A 22,390-nucleotide genomic window follows, 5' to 3' on the forward strand; every position below is an offset into this window, starting at 1 on the left:
CGGGTACAAATCGCGGTTCATTACCAAGGTATGTACCTAGAATATTGCAAAGGACCACTCTCCCGATAAGAGCTGTCCTTGGCAATGGCTCCGGTCATAGGGACTTGCAATGCGATCTGGGCATGACATTACCGCCCATGATCGCACTGCAATATGCGGTCATAGTGGCCGGATGCATCATCCGGGACAGTCAGGGACACGGGCTCTGAAAGGAGCCCATTCCTGCGATGTGCCCGGAGTGCTCCCGAGGCTGCTGCGCATGGGCCGTTACGCTGACTGCACATCCGCCAGAAAGCATCACATTCCGCATCGCATCCCCCCATAGAAACCTATAGGGGAAGCGGCTGCCTATCGGAGATACCTGCTGCAATCCCTCCTTAATACATCCGGGGGGTAACTTAATATTTGAGGTTAACCCCTGAAAACGTGTGTTTTCGGGGATTATACCTCAAATATACAATGATAAATGGGCCCCTTAGTGATATACAGCATGACCTGAGTCTGAGAAGGTGAGAAGGTGTGACCTAGAACCAGAGACAGGAGTATGGAATAGACCATGCAGGAGGAGCGGAGGGACAGGAACTGAGATACAGCATGACCTGAGTCTGGCTTCCTACAGAGGGAAGATGTTACCTAGAACCAGAGACAGGAGTATGGAATATACCATGCAGGAGGAGCGGAGGGACAGGTACTGAGATACAGCATGACCTGAGTCTGGCTTCCTACACAGGGAAGATGTTACCTAGAACCAGAGACAGGAGTATGGAATATACCATGCAGGAGGAGTGGAGGGACAGGTACTGAGATACAGCATGACCTGAGTCTGGCTTCCTACAGAGGGAGGATGTGACCTAGAACCAGAGACAGGAGTATGGAATAGACCATGCAGGAGGAGCGGAGGGACAGGAACTGAGATACAGCATGACCTGAGTCTGGCTTCCTACAGAGGGAAGATGTTACCTAGAACCAGAGACAGGAGTATGGAATATACCATGCAGGAGGAGCGGAGGGACAGGTACTGAGATACAGCATGACCTGAGTCTGGCTTCCTACACAGGGAAGATGTTACCTAGAACCAGAGACAGGAGTATGGAATATACCATGCAGGAGGAGTGGAGGGACAGGTACTGAGATACAGCATGACCTGAGTCTGGCTTCCTACAGAGGGAGGATGTGACCTAGAACCAGAGACAGGAGTATGGAATATACCATGCAGGAGGAGCGGAGGGACAGGTACTGATATACAACATGACCTGAGTCTGGCTTCCTACACAGTGAAGATATTATCTAGAACCAGAGACAGGAGTATGGAATATACTATGCAGGAGGAGCGGAGGGACAGGTACTGAGATACAGCATGACCTGAGTCTGGCTTCCTACAGAGGGAAGATGTGACCTAGAACCAGAGACAGGAGTATGGAATATACCATGCTGGAGGAGCGGAGGGACAGGTACTGAGATACAGCATGACCTGAGTTTGGCTCCTAAACAGGGAAGATTTTACCTAAAACCAGAGACAGGAGTATGGAATATACCATGCAGGAGGAGCGGAGGGACAGGTACTGAGATACAGCATGACCTGAGGTGGCTCCTAAACAGGGAAGATGTTACCTAGAACCAGAGACAGGAGTATGGAATATACCATGCAGGAGGAGCGGAGGGACAGGTACTGAGATACAGCATGACCTGAGTCTGGCTTTCTACACAGGGAAGATGTTACCTAGAACCAGAGACAGGAGTATGGAATATACTATGTAGGAGGAGCGGAGGGACAGGTACTGAGATACAGCATGACCTGAGTCTGGCTTCCTACAGAGGGAAGATGTTACCTAGAACCAGAGACAGGAGTATGGAATATACCATGCAGGAGGAGCGGAGGGACAGGTACTGAGATACAGCATGACCTGAGTCTGGCTTCCTACAGAGGGAGGATGTGACCTAGAACCAGAGACAGGAGTATGGAATATACCATGCAGGAGGAGCGGAGGGACAGGTACTGAGAAACAGCATGACCTGAGTCTGGCTTCCTACAGAGGGAGAATGTGACCTAGAACCAGAGACAGGAGTATGGAATATACCATGCAGGAGGAGCGGAGGGACAGGTACTGAGATACAGCATGACGAGTCTGGCTTCCTACATAGGGAAGATGTGACCTAGAACCAGAGACAGGAGTATGGAATATACCATGCAGGAGGAGCGGAGGGACAGGTACTGAGATACAGCATGACCTGAGTCTGGCTTCCTACAGAGGGAGGATGTGACCTAGAACCAGAGACAGAAGTATGGAATATACCATGCAGGAGGAGCGGAGGGACAGGTACTGAGATACAGCATGACCTGAGTCTGGCTTCCTACAGAGGGAGGATGTGACCTAGAACCAGAGACAGGAGTATGGAATATACCATGCAGGAGGAGCGGAGGGACAGGTACTGAGATACAGCATGACTTGAGTCTGGCTTCCTACAGAGGGAAGATGTGACCTAGAACCAGATTCAGGAGTATGGAATATACCATGCAGGAGGAGCGGAGGGACAGGTACTGAGATACAGCATGACCTGAGTCTGGCTTCCTACAGAGGGAGGATGTGACCTAGAACCAGAGACAGGAGTATGGAATATACTATGCAGGAGGAGCGGAGGGACAGGTACTGAGATACAGCATGACCTGAGTCTGGCTTCCTACACAGGGAGGATGTGACCTAGAACCAGAGACAGGAGTATGGAATATATCATGTGTTTTTAGTAGGTTTCTAAGAATCTTTGACCGCCACAAAGTAGAGACAAACACATTGAACGACACTTATTGCTGTATACTCAGGAATCAGCCCGTGAAATAGCATAAACTAAGTTGCATCCAGGTTTGTATCCTTAATGCAGGTCACCATAACAGACCATCCAGGTTATCTGAAGGTTTGGCCTTCATAATGGACAGTTGAACCAAGCGACAGGATTGGTCCATTTTTGAAGAGATTAAGGTTTATCTTCCTGTGTCATCAAGTATGGTCTCCCTGAGAAGAGTAGAAAAATCTATTATGTCATCTGTAATAATGTCACTATATCAGCTAAGGCCACTGTCCTCCTATTCTGTCCTGAGATATCATCGGTAAAACCTGAGGCCTTGGCCACTCCGAAACCTCCGTCAGACCTAGAATATATGAATGTGCCTCCCCCTTAAATGTAACATTCAGAAGATGTTCAGATGAAAATGTCGCTCCCTAGCGCTACGAGGTCTGTAGTAAGTTACCTGCATGGCATCCAGTCGGGTTCTGATGCAGTCAGGGTCAGCATCGGGCTCCTCTGTGTCCAAAACCATCTGCTGGGTGTCAGCCAGTGTGAGCACCAAGTCAGAGAGGCCATGCCAGAACCGCTCTGCCAGCATGAGGAGGCCGGAGAGCCAAGCATCGCGTTCCTCTGCCCGTTCACACAACTGCTGCCACTCCGCCAATACCGCTGCCGTGTGTTGCTGGATCCCTGCAAGGCAGGGGGGAGATGTGTGAGGGGAGGGGTGGGACTGCTGGGGGTGGATGGCCTGGACTCGCAGGGGTTCTCAACTCCAGTGCTCAGGGACCCCCAGACAGGTCAGGTTTTGAGGATTTCTTTCACCATGCACAGGTGAGTTGATCTATTTTGCTGAGTCAGTAATTATCTCACCTGCTTCCACAGACAGAAATCCGGAAAACATGACCTGTTGGGGGTACTTGAGGACTGGATTTGAGCACCCTTGTTCTGAAGGAATGGAGAGGGTGAGATCTGGAGGTGAGATGATGCAAAAGGTAATTTCCGAAAGCACTGTCCGCAAATCAGCATTTTGCCCCCAGAAATAATCTGCCGCTACTTGTGTGAGTGAGAACGTGCATATTGTACAGAGGTCATCTGAGGGTTCATTCTGCGACCACTAGAACTGCCACCACCCCCTTTATTCATTTCTGCTTTTCCCTGTTCACCCCAGTATCCTTTATAGCTTAACCTAACCGTGAGGGTGAGTAGCATTACACGTCGGAAATGACCGAGGACATTGTAGGAGCAGAGACATGGAGGCTGTTAGTGGGGCGGAGGATGACCAGCGTCTGGTGATGGGCAGGGATGGGTCAGGAGAGAGTGGAGAAGTGATAAGACAATCAGGATGGAGAAAGCTACCGGCTCCCTTACACACAGCACGAGAACATCATGAGAGTACCTTGTGGTTGGGCTGCCTCAGCCGGAAGGCTGGACACAAGCTCCGTCCCCTGCCGGCTGATGGTCTCCAGGGCAGCTCCCAGCTTCTGCAGCTCAGCCTGTACCTGGGAGTTCTCCCTGAGCTGCTCCCGGATTCTAGAGGGCTCCCCACATACAGAAGGAGGGTTGTGCATCCGGTCCCGGAGCATATCCAAGCTCTCACACATCATGTCTATCCTCTCATTAATCTATGGAGGACATACAAAGCACAGCTAGTAACACACATACATGGTACAGATAGTAACACATACATGGTACAGCTAGTAACACACATACATGGTACAGCTAGTGACACACATACATGGTACAGCTAGTGACACACATACATGGTACAGCTAGTAACACACATACATGGTACAGCTAGTAACACACATACATGGTACAGCTAGTAACACACATACATGGTATAGCTAGTAACACACATACATGGTACAGCTAGTAACACATACATGGTACAGCTAGTAACACATACATGGTACAGCTAGTAACACACATACATGGTACAGCTAGTAACACACATACATGGTACAGCTAGTAACACATACATGGTACAGCTAGTAACACACATACATGGTACAGCTAGTAACACATACATGGTACAGCTAGTAACACAAATACATGGTACAGCTAGTAACACACATACAAGGCATAGCTAGTAACACACATACATGGTACAGCTAGTAACACATACATGGTACAGCTAGTAACACATACATGGTACAGCTAGTAACACATCCATGGTACAGCTAGTAACACATACAAGGCACAGCTAGTAACACACATACATGGTACAGCTAGTAACACATACAAGGCACAGCTAGTAACACACATCCATGGTACAGCTAGTAACACATACAAGGCACAGCTAGTAACACACATACATGGTACAGCTAGTAACACATACAAGGCACAGCTAGTAACACATACATGGTACAGCTAGTAACACACATACATGGTACAGCTAGTAACACACATACATGGTACAGCTAGTAACACACATACAAGGCACAGGTAGTAACACATACAAGGCACAGCTAGTAACACACATATAAAGCATAGCTAGTAATACACATACATGGTACAGCTAGTAACACATACATGGTACAGCTAGTAACACATACATGGTACAGCTAGTAACACATACATGGTACAGCTAGTAACACATACATGGTACAGCTAGTAACACACATACATGGTACAGCTAGTAACACATACATGGTACAGCTAGTAACACATACATGGTACAACTAGTAACACATACATGGTACAGCTAGTAACACATACATGGTACAGCTAGTAACACACATACAAGGCACAGCTAGTAACACATACATGGTACAGCTAGTAACACACATACATGGTACAGCTAGTAACACACATTCATGGTACAGCTAGTAACACATCCATGGCACAGCTAGTAACACACATACATGGTACAGCTAGTAACACATCCATGGCACAGCTAGTAACACATACATGGTACAGCTAGTAATACATACATGGTACAGCTAGCAACACATCCATGGCACAGCTAGTAACACATCCATGGTACAGCTAGTAACACATACATGGTACAGCTAGTAACACATACATGGTATAGCTAGTAACACATCCATGGCACAGCTAGTAACACACATATAAAGCACAGCTAGTAACACATACATGGTACAGCTAGTAACACATACATGGTACAGCTAGTAACACACATACAAGGCACAGCTAGTAACACATACATGGTACAGCTAGTAACACACATACATGGTACAGCTAGTAACACACATACATGGTACAGCTAGTAACACATACATGGTACAGCTAGTAACACATACATGGTACAGCTAGTAACACACATACATGGTACAGCTAGTAACACATACATGGTACAGCTAGTAACACACATACATGGTACAGCTAGTAACACACATACATGGTACAGCTAGTAACACATACATGGTACAGCTAGTAACACATACATGGTACAGCGAGTAACACACATACATGGTACAGCGAGTAACACACATACATGGTACAGCTAGTAACACATCCATGGTACAGCTAGTAACACATCCATGGTACAGCTAGTAACACATCCATGGTACAGCTAGTAACACATCCATGGTACAGCTAGTAACACATACATGGTACAGCTAGTAACACTCATACATGGTACAGCTAGTAACACATACATGGTACAGCTAGTAACACACATACATGGTACAGCTAGTAACACACATACATGGTACAGCTAGTAACACATACATGGTACAGCTAGTAACACATACATGGTACAGCTAGTAACACACATACATGGTACAGCTAGTAACACATACATGGTACAGCTAGTAACACACATACATGGTACAGCTAGTAACACACATACATGGTACAGCTAGTAACACATACATGGTACAGCTAGTAACACATACATGGTACAGCTAGTAACACACATACATGGTACAGCTAGTAACACACATAACAAGAGATATGGTAAGAACTTACCTTTGTTATCTCTGTTTCTACGAAGTCCATAGGGTCCACAGAGTTGACCTTGGGGTATAGGTTGGGAACCAAATCCGGGCACCACGCAGTTAAAGCTTTCAGCTCCCAGGATGCACTGGGTCCACTCTCCCTATAACCCCACCCCCAAGCCAGAGGCACCTCAGTTTGTAAGTAGCCAAAGGCCGGAGGAGGAGAGAAAAAGAGAGAGAAAACTGGAACACTCAATAACCATACTCACAGAAATGGGAGACGGAAAACCGGTGACCAGCCACACAGCCCATATGAAGCCAGGTGCGTCAGGGCGGGCGCCCTGTGGACCCTATGGACTTCGTAGAAACAGAGATAACAAAGGTAAGTTCTTACCATATCTCTTGTTTTCTACTTCAGGGTCCATAGGGGGTCCACAGGGTTGACCTTGGGGATGTCCCAAAGCAGTTCAACCAAGGGTGGGGACGCTCCTGTGCTGAGAGGAGAATCCGTCGCCAAAAAGGAAGCATCCTGAGAGGCAAAGGAAACCAATGCCTAGAACCTTAAAAAGGTGTGGACAGAAGACCACGTGGCCACCTAGTAAGGCAAAACAGCCGAGGCGCCACAGCGAGCCGCACACGAGGGTCACATGGCCCGAGAAAAAACAAGCATCAACAACAGGAAGGCCTACCCATGGGTAGGCCCCTGAGGAAGACCTACGAGGCCATCCAGCCAACATTTGGTTATAGGCCGGCCATCCTTTCCTGTGAAAACCAGAAATCTCAGACCACCAATAAGGAGTCCGATTTCCGTAAGGAACCTGAACGGATCACATAAATCCAAAGAGGCCAGACCACAGTCAATGAGGCCACACCAGCCGAGAGGACTGGGGACAGAATGGCCGAACCATAAGTTCCAGAATAATATGGAACCTGAAAACCACTAAGAAGAAACACAGGACGAGAGCAACTCACACCCTGACATGATGCCCTCCAGAAGAGGGAGCCACATGAGAACGCTCCCAATTCAGTCACTCTCCTGGTTGATATAAACACCCTGAGAGAAAGAGAGAGCCTAAGCAATAGACCATGTAATGGCTATCACAACCAGCGGTTCCATTGACTGTCCCCGGAGGTAACGAAGAACCACTACTTACTCCCAAGGAGTCCCTAGGGAGGACAAATGGAGGCATAATCAAGAAAACACTCCAAAGGATGAACTGGATACCAGAGTGGAGCAATTCCATATCTTAACCATACTGACAGTGTAGAGATCCGCACTGTCAGGAAGACCAGGCCAAGTGTGAAACCCAAGCCAGCCGGAAGGAATGCCAGAATATCTGGAAATCCTGGACACCGGAGGATTGTATCGACAGGTACAATACCATAAGATTTATGGCTGCCACAGTTTGTGGTAGGTCCCAGCAAAAGCTGATCCATGTGCTCTAATCATTCCAACGATGACAAAGCCAGGGAAGCCGTAAGACCACTGTAAGGACACAGTCAAAGACAAACGACCCAGGTCCAAGGCAAAACCAAGGACCCTGAGACAACAGGTCCGGGCAGTGAAGCATCAGGGATGGAGTATCGATGTAGAGACTCCGAAGATCCAAGTACCCCTGACATCTGGGGCAATCAGGAGCCACCAGCAGGAAAGCATCTCCGTCTCGATTGAAAACACTTCCAAAGACCTCGAGGAAGAAGGGAGACCGGAGAACACAGGTACACAAAGTGGAAGGACCACTTCACCGACAAAGAGTCGCTGAAGGTTGCTTCAGAATCCCCAGAGCTGGACTGTAACACCATAGTGTGATAAAGTCAGAAGGCCATGAGGGTCACCTCAGGGGGGCCCCCCCTGCTCACCAGGAGATGAAACCTCTCTTGGGGAAGAGACTAGTCCCCGGGATGCACGTCGTGACGGCTGAGGACTCCCGCTTCCCAATGGAGAGCTCCTGAAATGAACGCTGCCGAGATGGTCGGGAGGAGACCCTCGGACTATGTCCGAATATGTGACATACCTGTCATTGCCACCCAACGAACAGTGTTGCTAAAAAGGAAGCCACTGTCCTGACCCTGTCGGACTGAACCTTTTCAGGTTCACCGGGAAACAAGAGTTATGCCAGAGTAAGTTAATTGACAGGGTGGAATCGACAGACGTCCAACTGCACTGAAAAGGATTCGATCCAGACACTGTCCATAGCAAAGAAAACCCTGGACGAGATGGCCATAGCCACCCGGACAGGGACAGACTTGCCTCCGGAGAGAGCATCATCATTTGAACAGTTATCCGACAGAAAAAACTCGTTCCATCTGGAGATGAGCCAATTATGGAAAGGCCTGGAATGGAACTGAGCCCATTCCACCATGCATCCCAGAGTGTAAAGACATCTGTCGACTGCGCAGACAACCATGTACTCCTAATGGAAGAGTGGAGATTCCGTCTTACGCCAGAAGAATTCTCAGATTCTGAGAATCCAGCAGGGATCCTAGATGAAGAATACCCAGAGAGGGATGCAGGGAGGACTTTTTCCCCGTTGATTAAACGTCTGCACCCTGAAGAAGCCACAGTCATCCTGACCTGGCCGTAAAGTACCCCGGTGATCCCGCTAAGAGCAGGAGGCCGTCCAGGTACAGGAGCATTGGGATATACTGAACAGAAGAACTGTCAGAAAATCCAAAACGCTGGTAAACCCCTGTGGGGCTGAGGACAGTCCCAACAGGCAGAGCCCGAAAAATTGTAAGTGTTGCTGTGATACAGCAAACCTCAGCCCATGCTGAGGAAAGGTCTCTGTAAGTACCCGTAGGCACGCGTCCTGTATATCCAGTGATACCCTAAAGTCCCCAGGTTCCAAACATCGTATGATGGAGCATAGGGATTTCCTCCTGAGCCCAGGTAGCTTTAGGAACTGGTTCAGGGAATTGAGACAGAGAATAGGCCAAAGAGGACCATTCAGCCACCGCACCAGAAAGAAAGCAGAACAACCAGTCCCTCACAGAGATAGTGGGGATGGCCTAATTAGCTCCGCTTACCGCAACAACTGTATAGCTTTCTGGATCTGTAAGGCCCTTGTAAAGAGGCCGCCTGAGCAAAGAGGGCATACCCTCCTACCCACGTAGCCGCGGCAACTTGACACTAGTACCGGGCGAACTGAGAAAATCGGTATCTCCCAGTTGTAGGCCTGTCCCGTCAGGCTGAAGAGATATCCGTAGGTTCAGAAGCAGGATCGGCTGGCAGTCCAGGCCTGCTCGGTACTGGATATGTCGGCCCTTGTAGATGCCGACAGTCTACGAAGAAACAGACCTTTAGGCTGACCCAGAGGACAAAAAAGACTTAACAGACTTAGTCTGAGGCCTTGTAGTGGGCATAGCTGAAAGCGGTAAACTTGTCGTTAGTAATACTGCCAATGTTACTACAATCTTGTCAAGGTCAGGACCAAACAATATCAACCCTAAAGATGGTATCTGCACCTCTGCATTCCCAGAGCGCAGCCATAGGGTATTACGGAGGATACAGTCGCAGCCGGAACTCTGAAAGTTAGGAGACTGGTATCCAATATAGGCATTTCCACCTATGACAACTGCATATATTACGTGAGCGACCAAATACCTTTGAACCCCCGACGTGTTGGAGGGGAAAAAACGTTACAAATGCATCAACCCAATATGCAATAGTATTAACCAACCATGCTATAGCCATGGTAGGATGGGTAACAACTCCTGAAAGCAAGTATACTGATTTCAGGCAGAGTTACCACCTACGGATCCGAAGAATCCGACCACGCAGGAATGGGAGGCGTAGTAACGTCTGTAATCAGACGAGTAACACGCCCATCCACCCCAGGAGGGGCTCGTGATGACCCTCAGGGAATTTGGGACAGGAGGCCAAACACTGTTGTAACACCTCCTATCTGGCAACAGCCAGAGTCCCGCTATGCGATCCACCCGCTAGTCAGCAACAGGGAACCCGAAGGCACGTAATACTGAGGGTGTATGATAGAGGTGCAGGTCAACATTCACTCTAACCAGAATGGACCTGCTACCAGCCCTAAAGCAGGGATAATAATACCTGAAATAGGCTTCCCCCCGTGTAAGAGGGAAAGAGCCCCAAACAGTATCCAGTTCACGGCAGAGCCAACTGGGAAGTAACCACAGGGCATCAACCACGCCAATTAGCGTTTCGTAGAAAACGACATCTACCCAGGGTGGCTGTTGTGGTAATCCCTGCAAGGGGAATGACAGACTATTGTGGCACCAGGGGGAATTCATATACTGCGAAAAACCCCTGCAGGGAGCGGTAGTCTGTGTCACAGGGGAAGAGTGCAAGAAGCTGCGAGATACCCTGAGATGAAAAGGGCAGTATGGTGAAGTAACCCCAAGTGAGGTACAACAATGGGGCCCGCCCGGTGATCCGCAATTGAGAGGATCCCGAGAAAACAAACCGCCCAAGGGGGTCGTGTAAGGGGCCGGCACCAGATGACGCCACATACAGAACCCTTTATGAGTCAAATCCTCCGCACTAACACCTGCAGCACATGACTTGCAGGATAGTAAAAATGGGTGCAGTATAACGCTCTATCTCCTGGTCAGACATATCTGACCAACCCTCTTGGCGGAAATATTAAGCAGCACTATACTGGTCCTGACTGATGCCAAAAATTAGCTGCAGGGACCCATTTTCAGCGTATGCAACACACAGTTCCATCTAAAATATGGCAACGTGCAGCACGCAACAGTATGTGACAAACCACACAAATATTAACAAGTATATAAATGTGAGGTCTCAGAACCACCCTAAGTACAGCTGTATTAGGGCAGATAAAGAAAAGGGATAGATATACACTGACAGGTGAGAGAATAAAGTACAGTCAGCACTAGCATAAGTCACATACCATGCAGATATATACATATATACATAAACATGTCATATAATATACTGCACTATTACACTGCATTCAACTTACCCAGATTCAGTGTCTGGGAAGGCTACAGCGCTGTGTACACTGACCTGATGGTGAGGTACGCAGGGGGACTGGGCTCACTGTCATCCTGAGAGATTTCTGCTGCACCACAGAGATAAAATGGCCGCTGGAGACCTCAGAAGAAGCGTGGCCCGCGGAGGAAGCAGCTCAGCGACGCCAGACTATGGATACTGAAAGGCGCGCTGAGCTGAGGGGAGGAGCCGCTGTAACAGGGAAGGCTGCCTCCCCTGGCCGGCTATTAACCCCCGGGACGCCGGCTCCCTGCACCGATCGTTAAGTCCCTGGTGGTCTAGTGGACACACGGGGTATGGGGGGCCCGCCGCCACTGCCAGCGCCTCCGGTCTGTCCCCTGAGACCGGAGGCACAGGACTGCATTTGAAATGCGCGGATCACCGCAAGCGGTGATCCGCGACCTTACCTGCTCCCCGTGGATCCGGCAGCAGTCCTGGGCGCCCGCAGAGTCCGGCTAGTACAGACTCTGGGGTCCCGCTGAGATCCCCAGATCTGTACTGGCGTCTCAGCGCCAGCGGGGTGACGGAGCGGCAGCTTAGACGTCCTATGGACAGTCCGACGCTGCCGCTCTGAAGAGTCCAAAGTCCATGGAAAAAACTTTGTCCCTAAAAAAATAAAATAAGCTTAGGGGCTGCTAATCAGCTCCCCCTGCGCTAACGGTGACCCGAATCCGGCCGGGCACCAACTGAAACTGAGGTGCCTCTGGCTTGGGGGTGGGGTTATAGGGAGAGTGGACCCAGTGCATCCTGGGAGCTGAAAGCTTTAACTGCGTGGTGCCAGGATTTGGTTCCCAACCTATACCCCAAGGTCAACCCTGTGGACCCCCTATGGACCCTGAAGTAGAAACATGGTACAGCTAGTAACACACATACATGGTACAGCTAGTAACACATACATGGTACAGCTAGTAACACATACATGGTACAGCTAGTAACACACATACATGGTACAGCTAGTAACACACATACATGGCACAGCTAGTAACACATACATGGTACAGCTAGTAACACACATACATGGCACAGCTAGTAACACATACATGGCACAGCTAGTAACACATCCATGGTACAGTTAGTAACACATACATGGTACAGTTAGTAACACATACATGGTACAGCTAGTAACACACATACATGGTACAGCTAGTAACACACATACATGGCACAGCTAGTAACACATCCATGGTACAGCTAGTAACACATCCATGGTACAGCTAGTAACACACATACATGGTACAGCTAGTAACACATCCATGGTACAGTTAGTAACACATACATGGTACAGCTAGTAACACACATACATGGTACAGCTAGTAACACACATACATGGTACAGCTAGTAACACACATACATGGCACAGCTAGTAACACATACATGGTACAGCTAGTAACACACATACATGGCACAGCTAGTAACACATACATGGCACAGCTAGTAACACATCCATGGTACAGTTAGTAACACATACATGGTACAGTTAGTAACACATACATGGTACAGCTAGTAACACACATACATGGTACAGCTAGTAACACACATACATGGCACAGCTAGTAACACATCCATGGTACAGCTAGTAACACATCCATGGTACAGCTAGTAACACACATACATGGTACAGCTAGTAACACATCCATGGTACAGTTAGTAACACATACATGGTACAGCTAGTAACACACATACATGGCACAGCTAGTAACACATCCATGGCACAGCTAGTAACACACATACATGGCACAGCTAGTAACACATCCATGGCACAGCTAGTAACACACATATAAAGCACAGCTAGTAACACATACATGGTACAGCTAGTAACACATACATGGTACAGCTAGTAACACACATACATGGTACAGCTAGTAACACACATACATGGTACAACTAGTAACACACATACATGGTACAGCTAGTAACACATACATGGTACAGCTAGTAACACATACATGGTACAGCTAGTAACACACATACATGGTACAGCTAGTAACACACATACATGGTACAGCTAGTAACACATACATGGTACAGCTAGTAACACACATACATGGTACAGCTAGTAACACATACATGGTACAGCTAGTAACACACATACATGGTACAGCTAGTAACACACATACATGGTACAGCTAGTAACACATACATGGCACAGCTAGTAACACATCCATGGCACAGCTAGTAACACATCCATGGCACAGTTAGTAACACATACATGGTACAGCTAGTAACACATACATGGTACAGCTAGTAACACACATACATGGTACAGCTAGTAACACACATACATGGTACAGCTAGTAACACATACATGGTACAGCTAGTAACACATACATGGTACAGCTAGTAACACACATACATGGTACAGCTAGTAACACATACATGGTACAGCTAGTAACACAGACATGGTACAGCTAGTAACACATCCATGGCACAACTAGTAACACACATACATGGTACAGCTAGTAACACATACATGGTACAGCTAGTAACACACATACATGGTACAGCTAGTAACACACATATAAAGCATAGTGAGTAATGCACATACAAGACGGTACAGGGATGGATGATCTTCTGTGTCTAGATAGACAGTGAATAGGTCAACACCAAATGGTCAACAGTTAAAAGGTCGACAGTATCAAAAGGTTGACACAGAAAAGGTCCACATGGTTTTTCAAAAATTTTCATGATGTTTATGCTTAGGTTAAGAATGAGGGTTAGGATTAGGGTTAGACACTTGGCAGAGGGTTAGGCTGAGGAAGCGGATGAGTAGGGTTAGGCACTGGAGGGAGGGTTAGGTTACGGAAGGGGATGGTTATGGTTAGGCTCTAGCGGGAGGGTTAGGCACTGGAGGGAGGGTTAGGTTACAGAAGGGGTTGGTTATGGTTAGGCTCTAGCAGGAGGGTTAGGCACTGAAGGGAGGGTTAGGTTACGGAAGGGGATGGTTATGGTTAGGCTCTAGCGGGGGGGTTAGGCACTGGAGGGAGGGTTAGGTTACGGAAGAGGATGGTTATGGTTAGGCTCTAGCGGGAGGGTTAGGCACTGGAGGGAGGGTTAGGTTACGGAAGGCGATGCTTATGGTTAGGCTTAAGCGGGAGGGTTAGGCACTGGTGGGTTAGGTTACGGAAGGGGATGGTTAAGGTTAGGCTCTAGCGGGAGGGTTAGGCACTGGAGGGAGGGTTAGGTTACAGAAGGGGATGGTTAAGGTTAGGCTCTAGCCGGGGGGTTAGGCACTGGTGGGAGGGTTAGGTTACGGAAGGGGATGGTTATGGTTAGGCTCTAGCAGGAGGGTTAGGCACTGGAGGGAGGGTTAGGTTACAGAAGGGGATGGTTATAGTTAGGCTCTAGCAGGAGGGTTAGGCACTGGAGGGAGGGTTAGGTTACGGAAGGGGATGGTTATGGTTAGGCTCTAGCAGGAGGGTTAGGCACTGGAGGGAGGGTTAGGTTACGGAAGGGGATGGTTATGGTTAGGCTCTAGCAGGAGGGTTAGGCACTGGAGGGAGGGTTAGGTTACAGAAGGGGATGGTTATAGTTAGGCTCTAGCAGGAGGGTTAGGCACTGGAGGGAGGGTTAGGTTACGGAAGGGGATGGTTATGGTTAGGCTCTAGCAGGAGGGTTAGGCACTGGAGGGAGGGTTAGGTTACGGAAGGGGATGGTTATGGTTAGGCTCTAGCAGGAGGGTTAGGCACTGGAGGGAGGGTTAGGTTACGGAAGGGGTTGGTTATGGTTAGGCTCTAGCAGGAGGGTTAGGCACTGGAGGGAGGGTTAGGTTACGTAAGGGGATGGTTATGGTTAGACTCTAGCGGGAGGGTTAGGCACTGGAGGGAGGGTTAGGTTACGGAAGGGGTTGGTTATGGTTAGGCTCTAGCAGGAGGGTTAGGCACTGGAGGGAGGGTTAGGTTACGCAAGGGGATGGTTATGGTTAGACTCTAGCAGGAGGGTTAGGCACTGGAGGGAGGGTTAGGTTACGTAAGGGGGTGGTTATGGTTAGGCTCTAGCGGGAGGGTTAGGCACTGGAGGGAGGGTTAGGTTATGGAAGGCGATGCTTATGGTTAGGCTTAAGCGGGAGGGTTAGGCACTGGTGGGTTAGGTTACGGAAGGGGATGGTTAAGGTTAGGCTCTAGCGGGAGGGTTAGGCACTGGAGGGAGGGTTAGGTTACAGAAGGGGATGGTTAAGGTTAGGCTCTAGCGGGGGGGTTAGGCACTGGTGGGAGGGTTAGGTTACGGAAGGGGATGGTTATGGTTAGGCTCTAGTGGGAGGGTTAGGCACTGGAGGGAGGGTTAGGTTACGGAAGGGGATGGTTATGGTTAGGCTCTAGCAGGAGGGTTAGGCACTGGAGGGAGGGTTAGGTTACAGAAGGGGATGGTTATAGTTAGGCTCTAGCAGGAGGGTTAGGCACTGGAGGGAGGGTTAGGTTACGGAAGGGGATGGTTATGGTTAGGCTCTAGCGGGAGGGTTAGGCACTGGAGGGAGGGTTAGGTTACGGAAGGGGATGGTTATGGTTAGGCTCTAGCAGGAGGGTTAGGCACTGGAGGGAGGGTTAGGTTACAGAAGGGGATGGTTATAGTTAGGCTCTAGCAGGAGGGTTAGGCACTGGAGGGAGGGTTAGGTTACGGAAGGGGATGGTTATGGTTAGGCTCTAGCAGGAGGGTTAGGCACTGGAGGGAGGGTTAGGTTACGGAAGGGGATGGTTATGGTTAGGCTCTAGCAGGAGGGTTAGGCACTGGAGGGAGGGTTAGGTTACGGAAGGGGTTGGTTATGGTTAGGCTCTAGCAGGAGGGTTAGGCACTGGAGGGAGGGTTAGGTTACGTAAGGGGATGGTTATGGTTAGACTCTAGCGGGAGGGTTAGGCACTGGAGGGAGGGTTAGGTTACGGAAGGGGTTGGTTATGGTTAGGCTCTAGCAGGAGGGTTAGGCACTGGAGGGAGGGTTAGGTTACGCAAGGGGATGGTTATGGTTAGACTCTAGCGGGAGGGTTAGGCACTGGAGGGAGGGTTAGGTTACGTAAGGGGGTGGTTATGGTTAGGCTCTAGCGGGAGGGTTAGGCACTGGAGGGAAGGTTAGGTTACGTAAGGGGATGGTTATGGTTAGACTCTAGCGGGAGGGTTAGGCACTGGAGGGAAGGTTAGGTTACGTAAGGGGGTGGTTATGGTTAGGCTCTAGCGGGAGGGTTAGGCACTGGAGGGAGGGTTAGGGAGAGGATTAGGGATAAAATAGAAAAAAAAACCAGGACACACCAGGATTGTGAAGGACAGACACAGTCTAAGAAGCCTCATGTCCAAATGGTGCGTTGTTAGTGAATGGGCTGAGCAGTAAGTGGCACTGACCTGGTTGTATCGGGGGACAGTATCCTCCAGGACGGACGCTGCCTGGCGGACAGCCTCGCGGATAGAGCAATACCGTTTCTCTGCAGCCTCAAAGCGCTGCTCGAAGACAGCGCCCCCCTTTGGGCACAGCTCAGACAGCTTGCAGGAGACTCGGTGCAGCTTTGTGACAAGAGGTTTGTGTTCAGCCACCACCTCCCGAAGGGCCTGGCGAAGGGACAGAAAGGCGATCAGCAAAGAGAGGCCCATTATATTGTCTTACAGGTCACAGGGGGCAGACAGGAGAGAGGATGACAACTTATATACAGGACGTTCATCCCCAAACGTCTCTTATTATTATAGGATGCATATTCTAGCTTTATGTCTATAATATAAATGTCATGCTATAATTCTTATTATAAAACAGGGACTTTGGGCTCCATCCAAATAGGTGCGAATTGCAAGTAGCGAGTTTGTTTCTTTAAACTCGCACACTTCGCCGCGAAGCGCGCTCCCGCGAATTCTCCAATCCAAATAAAAATGCCTATTCGCACTACTCGCAGCGGAGGGGATGCGAATCGACTGCCAAATTAGATTTGCGAGAAATGCATGAAAATGTGGGGAGACCATCCTGGACCCCCCAAAATGGATAATTCCATTAGCAGGACGGTATAGACGGCTGTTTGGGGCCATTAGGAAGTTACTGTAGGTTTTAAATGTTATCAAATGGCTGATTTGTGCTTTTTTTTTTTTAAATGCAAGAAAATTATAAAAAAAAAAATTTTTTCGTTTCATCTAAAATGAATTAAACGAAAAATGCGACAAAAGTAAAAAAAAGGGGGTTTTGGGGTACTTTGAGGACACCTCAAAAAATGCAAAAAAATGATAAAAACAATTATTTTTTAACTATAAAAATTATTGTAATTAAAATTTGGGGTGCCTAAACTAATGAAAAAGTTGAGTTTTGGGGTAATTTGAGGACATTTTTCTTTTACCTCAAAAAATTACATGTAATTATTGGACTAAATAAGCTAATTAGAAACTTCCAATTGCCTAATTGGTCATTAGGGGGGTGTCCAAGGGGTTCAGCACAGGGTCCCCACATTTTAAAATAAAGATTTTCCATTCCTGCTCTCACCCTCAGGGAAGTGCGAGTGGAAAGTTGCGAATTCAGGGCCTGATTCAGAGCCGCTCGTAAGCGGCTGCTCGTTCGCTCTGAGCGATGTTCGCACAACTGCGCAAGCGTATGGGTCATAATGCGCATGCGCAAACCAGTCATTGCGGTCGGAAATCGTGCGCTCGCAAAACAGCGAGAGGCTGCTAATTTGAGTGACAGAATGAGGCGTTTGTGGGTGCCTCATTCAGGGGAAGGTGCTTGAAAACGGGGAGTGGAGATCCGAACGCAGGTGTGCTTAATGGTAAAAAGGGCGTTTAATGGGAGTGCATAATTAGTAAAGGAGCGTCAACGGCCACCTGACTTGGTTGTCTTTTAGCCTGAACTGCTCGCAGTGATAGCGGTAAGAAAAACCTACCACAAGCACTGCGAGCAGTTCAGATGCTTTTCAATGTTCCCAATTAATCTAATAATATACTAAATAATATAATAAATACCGGAGATGACGTGTGTTGCGAACGGCAAAGGGGCGTCTTTACAAAATAGCGAGCGCATTTTTCATTCGCTTGCTCAGACATAGAGGCGTCAATAAACCACAAAGAGCGAGCGCTCAATTTAAATAGCCGGCCCCTCTTTTGGAACGACCGTCCACAAATAGCGTCCGGCTCTGAATCAGGCCCTTAGTCTGACTGATTAGTGCGAGTTGCTGATTGGATTGCAAAATGAATTCGAAGTGAAAATCGCAACTCGCACCTAATAGGATTAGTAATTGTCTGTGTTTTATATTTGTTACTCTTTTTGTTGTTATGTTTTATATATGTCTATCCCCAGGTGCTGCTACTATGGACTATAGGTATAAAAAGGTCTGCGCTATCTTCATGGCGGTACTACACAGCCTGCGTCACTTCCCATCTGACCGCACAGCACATATTGCAGTTATATATGGAGGATTCTCTGTAGCGGACGTAAAATCTATATTGTAGGTCCCTATTTCTCTCCCTACAGAGGATCGTTCCCAGCGCCATATGCAGCAGGTCCTGATTATATCACATTCTGGATGTCTCATGTTATAGGAAAGAGCCTGCGTACCTGAGAACACTGGGCCTCATTCAGACCCGGACACTATGCTGCGCTCGCTTGCATTGAGCGATTTTTTGCAATCTGCGTATAAGTCGCAATGCGCGTGCGCGAACCAATCATTGCGATGGGAAAGTGCTCGCCCGTAGCCCGCAAGTCGGCCCACTATTTTGCGTGACAGATAAGTGCCGTTTGTGGGTGGTAACAGGGGAAGGTGCTTGTAAATGGGGGAGTGGATGTGCGAACGCAGGCGTGCCTGACCGTCAGAACAGCGTTTAATGGGCGTGCATAATAAGCAAAGACGCGTCATTACACATGTGACTGGGTTGTATTTTAGCCAGAACTGCTCGCAATGTTGTGGTGGGAAAAGGCTACCACAAGTGCTGCGAGCAGCTCCGATGGCTCTCGAGGTTCCCGATTAATCCTACAACTGCCGGAGATGACGTGTGTTGTGAGTGGCAAAGCGTATTTATACAGGTGCGAGCGCATAGTGCGGCCGCTCGCTATTACTTAGTGGGCGGCTTTACGCGACACAGGAGTGCGAGCACATGATTTAAATAGCCGGCCCCTTTTAGCCAGCGAGCGGACGCAAATAGCGTCCAGGTCTGAATCAGGCCCACTGTGTGGTACCAGGATGCTGCAGGCATGGACCTGGCCCCCAGTGACGGGATAGAAGTCACTAACGCCTTGTTCACCTGGAGCTGCTGCTGCTGGCCTCGGAAGTTGCTGCTGCTGCTACTGCCACAGCTTTGGCACAGTTGTGGCAGCTCGGCCTCCGTCTCCTGCATCCAGGGCAGCAGCTCCTCTTCCGCTTCAGAAAACTGGCCAAGCAAGGAGAGGGCATGTTCCAGGCAGCAGGGCGAGGAGGCAACCAAGGCCGATATTCTGGGGGACATCTCTTTGAGAGAGGCCAACGATGGCTGAGGAGGAAAGAAATGATAAAGGTCATCAATAACAATGCAGGAGTCTGGTAGAAGGAGGCAGAGGAGGACAGGAGAGAGGTATCACCGGGGGACGGGAGGGAGATTAACGAAAGCTCAAATTACTGGAGGAGAATTATTTTATTCATACAGTAACGCCTCACAGAATACAGAGTCAGGGACAGGGTCAGCTGCTGTTTGGTGACACCTCGGCCCTAATCCGGCACCACTGCTCCTGTCTGTACCAGAAGCCACGTGTCATATAGCATTATAACTGCTGCACAGTGGGGCTCTCGCAGGCTCCTTGCAGGATAGAAGCTAGATACAGTAATGCGTCTTATATCAGGCAGGGAAATATAAAAATAAGATTGCGTAAGGAGGGGTACTTATGTGTCCACACGAACCTATTCTGAAAATCGCGCCAAATAAGTCCTGTTTGTGACGCCACAAATTATGCGCACCATGATTCCCTCCACACTTCTCATACCGAGCACACTATAAGCCACTTTGGATGCTGCTACGATGCGACACGGAAGCTAAATTAAGATATAGGTACGAAAGTCTGAAAATCGTTACCCGTGGCAGAAATCGCACCATGTGTATTGTGCAGAAAGGATGGGTCATATAGGACACATCTGTAAATGGGCGTCGAGCGATGCCAATATAGCATTGTTAGGGGGTTGCGGATATCACAGTCAGCCGCAGACAGTTTGGGGCAGATCTGGACAAAGCCGTCAGTTAGAAACCTTCGGCACCACCCAGACGTATGCACCCATCATGTGCATTTACGTGTGACACAGGAGACAGTGACTGTCCCAGGTCCCCCAATGCTAACGGAGGGCTGTCCCACACTAGCAGGTCCCTGTGTGCTGCTTGTTTGCTTAGCAAGTGACCCCTTATTCACCCCAAAAAAAGCCTCTTACCTGCAGCCGCTCCCGGATGGACTGAGGACACAAACTCAGCAGAATGTCCGAGATACAGAATAACCGCTCGGTGATCCCGCCATGTTGCAGAACATCCACCGACAGCAGCTATAAGAGAACACAGTGCCCTGGGACTCAGTGTGCGACTGATGCTCGTCATGTACTGGCCAATCCGGCTACAGACATGAAAGATCCAATCAGCTACCTGGAGCTACATTAGCTCAACCTACATCTTCCAACCACATCTACCAGCCATCCCGATATGATGTCTCCCCATCAGATACAGTGTGTATATGTGTATATATATATATATATATATATATATATATATATCGGGATCAGCAGCCTATTTGTGCCCATGCACATTGTAATTTGCAGCATATCAGAACTCCACAAATGAAAACGATATAATACCTGTGATTACCTGTCGGTAGGGTAATACTGTATGTTTATTATGCTTTCTGTCCAGAGAACAATCTAGAAGAGCACAGATCTAGACCAATCGCCCGGCTCCAGAATCTGCTCAATGACAAATCATGTAAGAAGGTCACCTTGTGCTCCCTAATCTGGGCCTGTATGGCCTCCACATTCAGTGCGACGTGGCCAAGTTCCTCCAGGCGCCTCTCAGTCCCGGAAAGGTGGGCGAGCTCGGACAGGACAATCTGCTCCAGCTGTCAGAGATACAGAAAGAAGGGATAGTGTCGTAATAGCGGTGGAGTAATATGACATGCCCTACATACTGCACTCACATTAGAAGGCTAGGGACACCGCACTCATGTAGGAAGGCTGGGGTCATTGCACTCATGTAGGGAGGCTGAGGTCATTGCACTCATGTAGGGAGGCTGAGGTCATTGCACTCATGTAGGGAGGCTGAGGTCATTGCACTCATGTAGGGAGGCTGGAGTCATTGCACTCATGTAGGGAGGCTGGGGTCATTGCACTCATGTAGGAAGGCTGGGGTCATTGCACTCATGTAGGGAGGCTGAGGTCATTGCACTCATGTAGGGAGGCTGGGGTCATTGCACTCATGTAGGAAGGATGGGGTCATTGCACTCATGTAGGGAGGCTGAGGCCATTACACTCATGTAGGAAGGCTGGGGTCATTGTACTCATGTAGGGAGGCTGAGGTCATTGCACTCATGTAGGGAGGCTGGGGTCATTGCACTCATGTAGGGAGGCTGAGGTCATTGCACATGTAGGGAGGCTGAGGCAGGGCCGTAGCTAGGGTAGTGCGGCCGGTGCCATCACACAGGGCACTTCAGGTCAGGGGGCGCTGTTTGGACCTGTCAAATTTCTGTTTACTATCATTCTTGCTTGTAGCTTCCTCTTATTTCATCCCCAGCATCTCCTGGCCTCCCCTCTCTTCCCTGGCACTTCCCCATGAG

General features: G+C 48.8%; 1 protein-coding gene across 1 annotated transcript in view; it reads right to left on the bottom strand.

Annotated features, from left to right (window-relative positions):
• LOC148511581 (microtubule-actin cross-linking factor 1, isoforms 6/7-like) overlaps positions 1–22,390 on the bottom strand; it is a 255,456-nt gene that overhangs the window by 161,397 nt on the left and 71,669 nt on the right. Inside the window, exons 9-14 of the mRNA XM_088442060.1 lie at positions 21,557–21,676; positions 21,006–21,113; positions 19,858–20,082; positions 16,996–17,199; positions 4,178–4,403; positions 3,245–3,471 (exon numbers count right to left, since the gene is read on the bottom strand). Coding sequence (XP_088298186.1) covers positions 3,245–3,471; positions 4,178–4,403; positions 16,996–17,199; positions 19,858–20,082; positions 21,006–21,113; positions 21,557–21,676 — 1,110 coding nt within the window. The remainder of the gene's footprint in view (positions 1–3,244; positions 3,472–4,177; positions 4,404–16,995; positions 17,200–19,857; positions 20,083–21,005; positions 21,114–21,556; positions 21,677–22,390) is intronic.

Source organism: Taudactylus pleione, unplaced genomic scaffold (assembly GCF_031769625.1).
Source record: "Taudactylus pleione unplaced genomic scaffold, aTauple2 ptg000304l, whole genome shotgun sequence".
NCBI classification, from domain to species: domain Eukaryota; kingdom Metazoa; phylum Chordata; class Amphibia; order Anura; family Myobatrachidae; genus Taudactylus; species Taudactylus pleione.